The 12,791-nt window shown below is 42.5% G+C and overlaps 1 protein-coding gene across 6 annotated transcripts in view; it reads right to left on the reverse strand.

Moving 5' to 3' along the window:
* akap13 (A-kinase anchoring protein 13) overlaps positions 1–12,791 on the reverse strand; it is a 102,854-nt gene that overhangs the window by 25,934 nt on the left and 64,129 nt on the right. For all 6 annotated transcript variants that reach the window (XM_034141740.1, XM_034141739.1, XM_034141737.1 and 3 more), the window contains exons 14-21: positions 10,763–10,949; positions 9,893–10,079; positions 9,306–9,365; positions 7,877–7,936; positions 7,571–7,748; positions 6,967–7,075; positions 5,262–5,304; positions 4,018–4,129 (exon numbers count right to left, since the gene is read on the reverse strand). In XM_034141740.1, the coding sequence (XP_033997631.1) occupies positions 4,018–4,129; positions 5,262–5,304; positions 6,967–7,075; positions 7,571–7,748; positions 7,877–7,936; positions 9,306–9,365; positions 9,893–10,079; positions 10,763–10,949 (936 nt within the window). The remainder of the gene's footprint in view (positions 1–4,017; positions 4,130–5,261; positions 5,305–6,966; positions 7,076–7,570; positions 7,749–7,876; positions 7,937–9,305; positions 9,366–9,892; positions 10,080–10,762; positions 10,950–12,791) is intronic.

Raw genomic sequence — 12,791 nt, forward strand, 5'->3', positions numbered from 1 at the left:
TGTTCAGACAAACAAACTCAAATATAGTATAAAACAGCAGAAAATACTCATGATACCCTAGAACTCTGTTTACTGTAAGTACAGTAAAAGTACTTAGTTATAATGAAGTACACAAATGACATCACCCATCTCTTCAGAGAGCTAAAGGGGACCTGTGCAGCAACACATTTCAATATGTGTCAATACTAAGAGCCGCTAGATTGTGCTGCTGTGATGGAATATGTATGCAAGGAGAATAAGAACATACCATGTGGTCCAGCTGGAGTCTCCTCTGCCTCCTGATCACTGACTCTGTCCCTCTTTCTGACACCTCATCTTTATTCCTCACATACATTTCTTCTTCTTCACTAATGTCTTCATCTCCTCCTCTTCCTCCTGCTCTGACCCTCCTGGTCTCTTCATCTCTCTTTTCCTTTTCCTCTTTCTGTTCATCCTGATCACTTCTCAGATATGTCTTTGTGTTGTTGTTGACTCACTCCAGCTACTCTGGCCTGCAAGAGTCTACTTGTGAAAAGCACTGGTACAAATGCTTGTATAACTTTACACGTTATGGCCATGTAGCTAATAAGTAGCATAGCCTATAATAAATATAAAATCAGAAAGTGTTTATCAAAGCACACAGGCAGCTGTGTTCAGATCCAGTTTGACGGTAAAGGATGTATCCTGGTTTCATTTATCAGCCTCATTGCTGTGATGTGTAGTTTACGTGGATTTAATAGTACCGCATAGTTTAGCAAATAAAAGTGATCGATCTCCCAGCTAGCGCTGTCTGCGTAGTATTTTGTACCGTAGCGTCCCAAACAGCGACCGTCTGTTAAACGCTATCGATTCAAACGGCAGCGTTTTATTAATATTTTGTTTCAAGCTCTTGTCCTTAGTAAAAACAAAACCAGTCGAAGGGGAAATGCTCCAAGGGGAAGCTGATCCACCCTCAGGTGCTGGGACAGCTCGGTCTCTCTGGAGCGGTGTGAGCCGCGGTCTGTGTGAACACCGCTCCACAGTTTAATGCAGGGCCGTAGCTGCGTTTTTAACGGGCCTAAGATGATATTTAAAATGATTCACTTTTAATTAATGAACTGCTTGTTTTGTTGCTTGAGAAGCTTGTGGACATAGTGTAGGTTTGTTTCTACAAGTACAGTTTTAGGGACACAAAAGTTAGCGGGGCAGCTGGGGGGGCAAGGCTCTATAGTGGGGGGGCAGCTGCCCCCCGTAGATCCGCCCCTGGAGGGTTTCAATATTATTTCATGATATTCATTTAAAGTGGACCTATCATGGTATATTTAAATGATATATTGTAGGGCCATACCTATATAAGGTATATTTATACGTTTCTGTTTTCAAAATACAAAACAGATCATGCATTTTAGCCATGCCTCATTTCGCTGTATGTGCTGTTTGCTGTCTACGGGGCTGATTCTGTGAGCTGCAGCTGACCACGCCCCCCTGCAGGAGAGGGGAGCCGTGCTCTGATCAAGTCAAGAGGGGGAGAAAAAAAGATCTCCGTCCTCCGTGTTTTATTATATTATTATAGGCCTATAGAGTCGTTATTCATTTGTTTTAAAGCTCAATAAATAACAAAGAAGACCTTTGAACGGCACTTTTCTAATTTTGTCCGGAAGATTTAAACTTTAACGGACATCTTGACCGGCGAAAGAAACTGAAACTCTGCCGCACGGTCCCCTCGTTCCTTGGAAGAGGCGGAGAGGTGGGTGTTTGTCATCTGCTGGTGGACTAACCGGAGAGAATTACAGTGCTTGCCTCGACGGGGAGGGATTGCATTGAATTAAAGCAGCGGGAGCAAACGCTTGCCTCGGGGAGGGAGAAAGAAAGCCACAGCGGAGAATAAACAGAAGGGTAACCATGGTAACTATGGGCGGGAAGTCTTCTTCGCTGCTTTTGTGGCAGACTACAGTGCCACTTACAGGCCTGGCATATGTACTACAGCGTCTCCAGCGCTTTCGAGCGGCAATGGCCGGCCGTGGCCCAACCCCACATTCCCCTGATAGGTGGAGAGTTGGCCCAATAGCCGTAGCGCCACTTCTGTGACGACATAGAAGTGTTCAAATCTGGATCAGTTTTTTAGAGATTTGGGTATGGAGGAAAATAGAGAGGGTTGTGTTTTCTGACACTTGGTGAGTTCCCTGGAACACCGGGGACACATATTCATGTATAAAAGACGTACAAAAGTGCATTTTGCATGATAGGTCCCCTTTAAATATACTGTATATATATTTAAATGACTGAGGACCTGGTTGCATGGTGTGGTGAACTGCATGTGACACATAGGTCTCTTTAAGGCCCCGGCTCCACGAGGACAAATACGGCAAAACGCATCGGAGTAACGCAAATGCAACCGCAAAAAACCTTCCGTCCCCACGCAATATACACCGGATTGTGTCAAGCTCCACGAGACGGCTCCGTTTACATCCAAACGCTGGAAAAGCTGCAGTACATATGCCGAACCTGTACGTGGCGCTGTAACTTCCTCCACAAAAGCAGCAACTTCCTCCACAAAAGCAGCGAAGAAGAATGGTTGTCATGGCTGCACTTCTGTGTATTCTCCGCGGTGGGGGCCGACAGAACCGGGCAGAGTTTTTCGCCGGTCAGCGTGTGTTAAAGTTTAAATCTTCCGGACAAAATTATAAAAGTGCCGGTCAAAGGTCTTCATTGTTATTTATTGAGCTTTAAAACAAATGAATAACGACTCTATATAATGATATATAATCATCAAATACATCTCTTTTTCCTCTCTTCTCACAGCGTCAGTGTCTGTCTCATGCAGCAGCTGATCCTGTAATGAGTGACCCGACAGTAAAAATGAACATATTTATAACTAGTTTAGTTTGAGAGGTAATTAAAATAGCTAAGGGTGATGATCTGACTTGAAGTGTGTGTTTTGCTCCCGCTGTATCACAGCGGCAGGAGCTGCGTGTCTCCGTCCTGTCAGATTAGACTTCACTCGCGTTTATGTCCATATCGAGATAAAGATAAATAATCTGAATTCAAGGAGGAGCTCCTGTAGATGTTGCACAAAGAACTGTAGCATGGTCAGTAGCGACTGGAGCACGATAGCAACCCCGCGGGGGAGAGGCGGGGCTATGAAAACGAATGACCGTATAGGCGACTCCACGGCCCCGTTGGACCCCCCAGAGCGCTCCGTTCCCAGATCTATCCACCTTTGGACCCGTTGTCGTTTGCGGGGTCTGTTTCTACGTTTCCCTTACGGCGTCGTGGAGCTTAGAGGGCTATACGCATGAGAAATATGCGGATTCAACCAGTTTCCGTCCTCGTGGAGCCGGGGCCTAAAAGAATGATGATGCTACATTGTTGTGTTGTGTGCAATGGTCAGGCAGGTAGCTCAATGATTGGACAATTTTGGTAACCAAGCATCCTGACCCAAGATGCTTTATTAGCTAACATGGTTTAGTGGTACACTGGTGAAATGATCCCACTTTAATAAAGCTAGGAAATATTTCTAACTTCATTCAGATTCTTCATTAGAATGATTTCAATATTTAGTTTTATTGTTACACACATTACAGTGTGTTCAAATGCATACTGTATATTTTATATTGTCTTATCTATACATAAGCTATACATATTTATCTTTCTACTGTAAATATTAATATAATAAAGGACTGGCTTATCTAAAGCCAGTTGAGTAGCACTTGAAATGTTTTGGCTCCATGAAACCTGATGTACTTATATGATTCTGTTTTCTTCAAGTTTGTATCTTGTTGGTCGAATGCACTTATTGTAAGTCGCTTTGGATAAAAGCGTCAGCGAAATGCAATGTAATGAATGAAAAAGAAAATCTTTATTTTAATGGTGTGTGTGTGTGTGTGTGTGTGTGTGTGTGTACATAATGATGAAGATGTTAAGTCCCTATGGATAGACGCAGCAGCTAAATGACATGTGATGTCCCTTCATATCATCACAGCTGTAGTGTGAATAGTGTACGTGCACGGTCAAACATGTGCACGTGTGCGCCCCCCCGCAGTGACTCCATGTCCTCACCTTCCCTTTCTTGCTCATCTTGCTGCGGAGGTAGCTGAATGTGCGGCTGATTTTAGGGCCTCCTTTCCCCTCAATGTCGCTGCGCAGGGGCCCCGGCTCATCCTCTGAAATACTGACACACACACACACACACACACACACACACACACACACACACACGTTTAATAAACATACCAGCAATTTAATTAATCACTTAATCTAATGTAATACTTTCTGCTTAACCAACATACAGCAATCTCTCTCAGTGAGGCAGCAGTTTTGTATATCAGAATCAGAATCCCTTTATTAGTCCCACGGAGGGGACATGTGCGTAGTTACAGCAGGAAAAAGAGCCACAGACAGCTTAATGTTACATATGTTAAATATGTGACGTGCATTAAACAAAAGTACTAAGTTATGATATAATAAAAAATATAATAAAAAATAAAAAGTTACATAATTAAAAAAATACACATCCTGTAACAGTTCTTAGGATTTAGCAGCCAGGTATATATTACACAGTTATTAACGGCATCTATATATATTGCACATCTAGCACATATTGCACATAGGTGGTTGGTATTTAACAGCAGCAAGTTACACAATTTACAAAATACAAAATACACACCTTGTAGCAGTTCTAAGGATTTAGCAGCCAGGTATATATTACACAGTTATTAACGGCATTTATATATTGCACATAGTTTGTTGGTATTTAGCAGCAAGGGGTGATATAGTCTGTGTTGTGGGGGGGGGGTTAGATTTACGTTTAGATTTACAGTAATTATATTGTGTTTAAATTGTGTTACTGCACAATAATATGGGTTTCGGCATGCCATGCTTATGTAACACTATCGACTAGAGATCTATTACTAATGAGATGGAAATCATCAACACTGCCTTCCCAAACTTTGTAGACAAAACACAGTTTCAATCATTTACAGCTCGAAAAAACTGACATATACATTGCAAGGCTCTTCTAAAAAGCCTAAAAAGAGGTTGGGTCTGTGTAAAAAAATCACCTTCCCATATATCCCCAAATAAAATCTAAATGTCTCTCTTTAATTGACTTTTTGTGTTATTTTTGTATTGTATTGAACTACTAGAACATGAAACTGTCACCCACAACCACTTTTTCAGTTCTGCCAATTTGTCCACAGCACATTTTTAAACAAAGGTAGTTTAAAAGGTTAGCTTTAAAGTTTTCAAATAGTGTGAAAGCATAACTCTTTTCATCAACAATCGGATCATTTGAGCATTATTACCTGTATTCCAGTGAGCCGGAGTTGGGGCAGAAGGAGCTCCCGCCTACAGGAAGCAGAGAGGGACACACATGTGATCAACACAGCTGCCAATCCTTACACTGTACCAGGAATACATATCTTATATCCTTTAATCGTATAAATGTATTTAAGTTATTTAGTTAGAACAGTGTACGGGAAGTTCTGGTGGGGGTGTGTGGTTTGAGGAACCAGGGAGGTCTGATCCAGGAAGTCCAGTCAGAGTTACAGATTAACCTGTTTTTAGCTAATGATAGAGAGTTTATGACCCTAACAGACAGGGTTTTACGACTCTGGAGGATTTTTATGGAGGCAATTATCTCTTGATTTGTCAAAAAGAGCAACAGGTAAACAGTAGTAATAAAGTGCCTATAACACAAGTTGAGTTATTTCACAAGTGGATTATTTGTGTTGTTCAACAGACTCATTTTAGTGAATCATAAAGCTTCCATTTTTCCTTTTCACATATCAAATATATCAGCTCTGAAGAGAAAAGGTGAATAAGAATTGCAAAAACACCAGGCGACTAAATATAAGATTTTTTTTTTCATCGAGGACCTGGAATTTATTCTAGCCCAAGAATGAATGGTAAAATGTAAGTTGCAAAGGCTCCTTCGACAAAAAAAGGTGTATTTGATGTACATGCATTAGTCAGCAGGATAATCTCCACATAAAAACACCCCTTTATGAATTTTTGACTATCATTTAGGCTATAAACCGACTTCATGACGTCGCCAGGTTTGCGTCAACACACTTAGCTAAAGGCGGCTAATGTTGGAATGTTGGATGGGGACGTTTAGTATTCTCAATGCGAGCAACCGACATTTTTATGACACATAAAAGCTTTGGACATACACTAGTGGGGTGTTAACTGATGTATTTAATGTGGTGGAAAAAATATCTCTTCAGCTTGTGTTAACCACAGACCTTATTTTCAGGCACCTAACCAAAGACCCGTTCAAAGAAAATGTGACTTTGAGACATGGGAAACCGCCAATGCTAAAACGCTAACTCATTTCCAGGTTTTAGGAATCATTCCTGCATCGCTTTATGGTGGTCTCTGCATTGAACAGATCTGATACTGACCCTTATGGTAACTCGCTGGAACAGCAAGTGTACCCTGGTTCTTTTTTTTAAAAGCTTTGAAGCGGCAGTGATTCATTTGAATGCATTACCATCTAAATGAAAAGGAGTTTTGATACCAGTCACCTTAACCTAACTAAAGGCAGTTAGAAGGTGTGTGAGAGACAGGTCAAATGGACAGAGGAGACACTCCTGTACTCAACAGTCATACAAACACTGATGCTTTTGGTGCGAGCTGTAAAAGGACGATGGACTACAGGAAGCAGTGTCTCTTCTATCCATCTGATGGTTCCAGGGGGGTTGGACATGTTTCAGTGAGTTACAGGTGAAACCCCCAGGGGGAACACAGGACTACAGTGACATTCATCATACTTACTCCCTCCCTCCTCCTCCTCATCACTGGAGGCTGAGCCAATAGAAAACAGGCGTCTATTTTTGTGGAGGAGCGGGGAGATACTGAGGGAGAAGCTGATTGGTCGCTTTGATGGAGGGAATCCTCTCACTAAAGGGTATGATGGGACGCAGCGGGGGGGGGCGAGAGAACACACTTATTGCACAGGATGGAGAGAAGAACATGGACAGGATGTAGGGAGGAGGGCACACTCACCATCTAGCTCACGCTGACTGATGGTAACCATGGAGATGGATTTGGTGAGGGTTGGTGGCGGGAACATGACAGGACAGCTGTTGGTCACTGACAGCGCCTGATGGGAGGGCTGAGGAACACACACAATATTTAATATTAATTATCACGATGGATCCTTTCATTTAAACTGTGACCTGATACACACTGCTGTGCTCATATTATAAATAGTTGTCTTTTCATAAAACTTTATATAACTAAATAAAATAAGGAGGAGGAACTGCCACTATCATTCTATTCCTTTCAGAATAAAATCTCATACATTTAGCGAAACATAAGGATATGCAAATATGTTCCAGATACTGACGATATTGAATAAATTCATAATCTGGAAAATTATTGTTAACCTTTACAGTTCATACTTTTATGGAATGTTCAACACCCACACAGATATACAAAGACACAGACACACAGAAAAACACACACATACACAAACACACAGAAACACTCAGACACACAAACACGCACATAAACAAACACACACACACATACACAGGAAGACAGTCACACACACAGTCACACACAGTCACACAGTCACACACACACACACACACACACACACCCTCACCTGGCAGTGTGTGTGCTCTCCTTCCTGCTCCTCCTCAGTGAGGGACAGCAGGGAGCCTCTTCTCTCCTGCAGGTCCACTCTCACACTCCTCCCTGCAACCCCCCCCTGCTGCTCACTGAGGGGGGGGCACTGAGCCGGCAGCACTCCCCTCTCCCCCTCCAGACCCTCCAGGCTGTAGCTGGGGGAGAACAGAACAACACATCATGTTACTAACTGTCCTCGGACATGAGGCGGTGCAGTGCACGGTTTACATTCTAGTTAATGCTCCGAGGGGGGGCTTTATCATTAAAGACCCCTGCTGTTTACCTTCTGCTGTCTATTTGCTCCTGATCAGGGCGACGCAGGTTGGATGGACACCAACTGATACTGCAGGGATGGAAAGATGGTGGAGGATAGAAGATGTCAGAAAAGAGATAATTAGTGGATAAAATGATGTTTAAATGCAAATGAAGTTAATGATGGTGTTATCATGATGACAGAAATGTGGCTGTGGGTGGATGTGGCTCAGGGGATACATGGGCATTTACCAGTCAGTGTCCTTAGGCGCTTTCACACCGCAGTACTTTTCCCACAAAGGTTCATCAGAACTTAGTTCATGAGAACTCTTTAGTTCTCATGAACTAAGTACAGATCGCGTTCACACCGCAATGAGTCCCTGGGGAAGGATTAGGCAAATGAAGCCGCTGACGTCACTTCTTCTTCTTCTGCTTTGGGTTTACTGGCAGGCCGCAAACAACTTCACGGCGTATACTGCCACCCGGAGTCCCCGGCCGGAAGTCCCCGGAGTTAGGGACTGGCTTCAGAGTAAATCGCCAGAACGCCGACACCTCCTCATCTCCACCGCTCCCATGTTTTCTTTTGTGTTGCCATAAGTTAGTCTCTCTGCGTTTGTGCGCGGGGCTAATGCTAATGCTAATAATGCTAATGTGAGGATAATAAAATGGCTGCTTCACAAAACCTTTTGGGAGTTTTACAGGGCGTGGTTTGCATTCCGCCCAGCCAATCAGACATAGGAACCTTTTTCGCCCACGAAAGTCCCTGCTCTCTAGCAGGAACGGAAAAGGGGGTAAAAAGGTTCTCATGAACTCATTTTAGTTCCGGATTTTTTTGGTGTGAAGTTACGCAACATTTCGGAACTATATCGGAACTAAAGTGGGAAAAGTACTGCGGTGTGAACGCGCCTCTTGAGCAAGCTACTTAATCCCAAATGTCTATGGTATTGAATTGTTTTTCATTTGCTTCGGATAAAAGAGTCAACTAAATGACAGGTGATGTAGAAATACTGAGTGACACTTTGAGTCTGAGAGGCTGCTTGCATCTCAACTCTTTGTACACATTTTTGTAATGGGGTCATTTCAATTAGTCAAATCAAATTGTGTAAAAAGAGTTATTTTCTACATGTATTAATATGAATAAGAATAATAGCTTAATAGAAATATACTGTATACGCATCATTTAAATATCTATATATCAATGAAGCTCCCTCAGTCCATAATGGGGAGCTAGCTCTGTTCTACCATCAATTACTTCTTCTGTATGAGAAAGTAAATATCATAATACAATCATTTCTACATTGAGTCTCCACCAGGTGTTTGACTTGCTCTGGTCATTCATGTGAGCCTGAAAGAAGCCTTTAGTAACAGCAGCAGTAGGAGCTGTGTTTCCTTAACAGCAGACAGCAGCAGTGAAGAGCAGAATGTGAGGAACACAGTGATGTGAGAGGGAGGGGATGTACCTTCTCCTGTGGAGGGGGGGCTTGGCTCTCTGCATCTCCCCTGAGAGGCTCTTCATGGAGCTGGAAGAAGGACAGATGGACTGTTAGTGCAGACAGAGGATAAACTGAAAGAATGGAGCTGAAGCCAGACTCTATGACAGAAAGCGCTATTTTTAGATCTCATTAATGCACTGAACTAGCTAGCCTTGGTTTGTGTTGGTATTTTCTTTACATGCAATATGCTCATGTTAAAGCCTTCAAAACCTTTCAACTCCTTTTCATAGTTATTAATGTAATAATTGATCAAAGTTCCTTATTAATAGTTCACGGCTACTTATTTTTAGCCATGGATGTGTATTTATATGTCATTATTTTGTATTACTAATGTGTGCTTTTCTCTATATGTTAGTTTTCTATTTATTATTGCCTTTTATCTGTTGTGTCACTCAAATATTTTTACAAGACTATTTTATGAGGCTACACAGATGATATGACACAAAGGTGGTGCCCCCATTGAAGATGTAATGATAACTTAATGATTCAAAACATATGAAATAACCCAGGAAGCCTTCAGTATGCTGAAGGCCGGACTCAGTTAAACCCAGTACCTGCGCTGTGTCAGGTCCATGTCTGCGGGGGGGTTGTTCGGGGCCGGCTCCCAGCTGTGGCGTCTCAGCGGAGACACGGAGCGGGCGGAGGCTCTGGAGATGGCAGAGTACACTGGACTTTCTGAGAGCTGGTCCTTTTTCTCTTCTTCCTCTTCTTCTGGTCCTTTTTCAACCATTCCTCCTCCTCCTGTGATTCATCACAGAAACACAAAACTGTTATCCACTGTGACTCTTTTGGACAATAGTTTTCTAGGATTACGTTTGGGACATCTATGTCTTAGTGGATGGTGAAGGAATGAGTCCTTAAACACAGAAATTAGTTTTTTCCACTTCAGCTTCCTCGTCCCGGAATCAATAGTTTTCATACATGTTTTTGGTTGGATGCCTGAAATATGTGCTAGGAACATCAGTGACTAAACTTTATTCCTACTAATAAGTAGAATACGTTTCTGGGCCAAGATCCAAAGTATACATGGTAAAATAGACATAAACAAAGTATGTATACTATGTATAAATACAGTTTTTTGTGCCCTAAACTCAGTCTAAGGACTCAAGATACAGTAGCTTTTGGTTCCTGTAGCTGGTGAACCCATGATTTTAGGGTCCCTAGAGCTAACCTGAAGGATTCTCAGTTAGCATACAGCGGCTGGACTTCTAGCTGAGCTAAATATGAGCTACAAGCATTCAGCATTAAAACTTCCCGCTGTTAACACTAAAAGTAGCTCCTTGCGACAGGAACACTGATTCCTGCTGTTGGGTGAAAGTGTTACGTTTTATAACCCTTAATATGTTTAACTCTAACCCTAAATTCCTTTACAAAAGAAAACAGCTGTTCCTGGGAATCGTACAGGAACAATGTGTGTGCTTTACCTCTGTCCTCTGTTTCTGACTTCCAGGACAGCCTGGAGCTGCGGGGGGCAACGGCGTCAGGTCTGCCCCCTGACAGAGCCCCCTCACTGGGGCTGAAGGCATCCTGTGTCAAGGCATCATGTGTGGAGGACCGCGAGACACGCATCCCTCTGTCCCAGTGTCCAACACGGGGGGGAGGGTCTTTAGGCTGCAGAGGACGAGAGGACATCAGAGATAAATACTATATCCATAATTCAGAAACACATTCATGCCAGTGAAACTTCACAAAGTTGTGCTTATTGAGAACTTTCCACTACTTAAAATATTTAAAAAGAGAAATAATTGGATCCAAGGTTTTTTCTTTTGGAATTTTCAAGGAGAAGCATAAATAAAGTAAAAATTAGTTAATACTTATAGTCAGCAGCTCATCAAGCTGTCCATTAGAAAATACGTCTTACATATGAAAGGCTAGACAGCATTTCAGACCCCTATTCAATTATGTTAAAAATGTTGATTTAATATATGATAAACGGTCAACAAATTGCAGTACAATGCAGTTTAAGAGCTTTATGACTTGTACGCGCAGTAATGTTTTAGAAACATGTAACATTTTGAACCTTTAAGAATGAATATATTCTCCTGCTTACTAGATCATGTGCTATACAGATGAAGCATGAAAGATTGTATTTTAGCTTGTTTTATGTTTTTTACCTTTGTTGTTTTGTTTTTTTTTCGCTTTTTGTGAAAAAAGCAATTTTGGTTGTATTTTAGTTTGTAAAAAACTAAAAATGTTAGATTTCTTTTTTTAAATAACAAAAAATAAGGAAATGCCATTCAAATCACATTTGATCTCTCTATGCTTGTGAGGACAAGGTGTGATTGGACTTGAGGCTCCACACATACACTCCCACTCCTACAACGCTCATGTTGTCCAAATCCCATAATTTCTTTTTAAACTTGAGTGTTGGAGTCAGATTTCAAAGGATCCTGTAAGACCAGGTTGTGGGAGAAAGAGCAGCCACATGTAGGATTATGAGTGAGTGTAAAAGGACTCTTCCAGAACAAGTGACTCACACCGAGCTTCACTGATCCTACTCGCATGTTATAGCACGCACACGTTTAACAGCTTAATGAATGTGGCAATCATCAATGGAAATGTTATTACTGTTGATCCTTGACAGTAGAAGGACTACGTGTCCTGTTGGAGGCGGGGCCCTGTTCACTTCTATGAATGTTTCTCAGTGGCACATGAAGCCGAAATGGCCTCACTCTCAAGAATAAAAATACCAAAACCTTTTGCAGATCTCCTGGCGATCTTCCGCATCTGTCGGGCCCATAGAGCATGCCCACTGGAGTTTTCCTTAAGCCCCGCCTCTAATGTGCTCAGTCAAGGCAGAGTCACAGCCGCACGAGAAAGTATCTTGTGCGCACGAGAAACTAACCCGTTATCCCGACTTATTTTTTTGGAGAAAGTTAAAACCATTTCATTGCAGACTGTTATGTTTACGTGGGGAAATGACAGTGCATACATTATTTGAGGGGGGGGGGGGTGTGAGTGAACTGTCAACGTGGGGGGAGCCTCGCTGCGGGGAAACGGTGGACCTCTGTCACCTGTCAGCGCAACTTCAATGATGCCGTTTAAAAACATAAAAATGTAAGGGCGGTGCCGGCCGTCAGCGAACCGAGCCGGCCGTCACCGGCCCTTGACGACTGGCCGTTCTGTGATTCTACAGATGGCCAGTCTGACACACACACACCTCTACACACACACAACACACACACACACACACACACACACACACACACACACACACACACACACACACACACACACACACACACACACACACACACACACACACACACACACACACACACACACACACACACACACACACACACACACACACACACACACACACACACACACACACACACACACATCGAACTAGATCAAAGCAGACTGGTTTACAGACTCTCCTGTTTTGCCAATCCGGTGCTTAAACAAATAGCTCTACACCCCTGGCCGAAATGTCCATACAATTAAGTC

Source organism: Trematomus bernacchii, unplaced genomic scaffold (genome assembly GCF_902827165.1).
Source record: "Trematomus bernacchii unplaced genomic scaffold, fTreBer1.1, whole genome shotgun sequence".
Classification (NCBI taxonomy): Eukaryota; Metazoa; Chordata; class Actinopteri; order Perciformes; family Nototheniidae; genus Trematomus; species Trematomus bernacchii.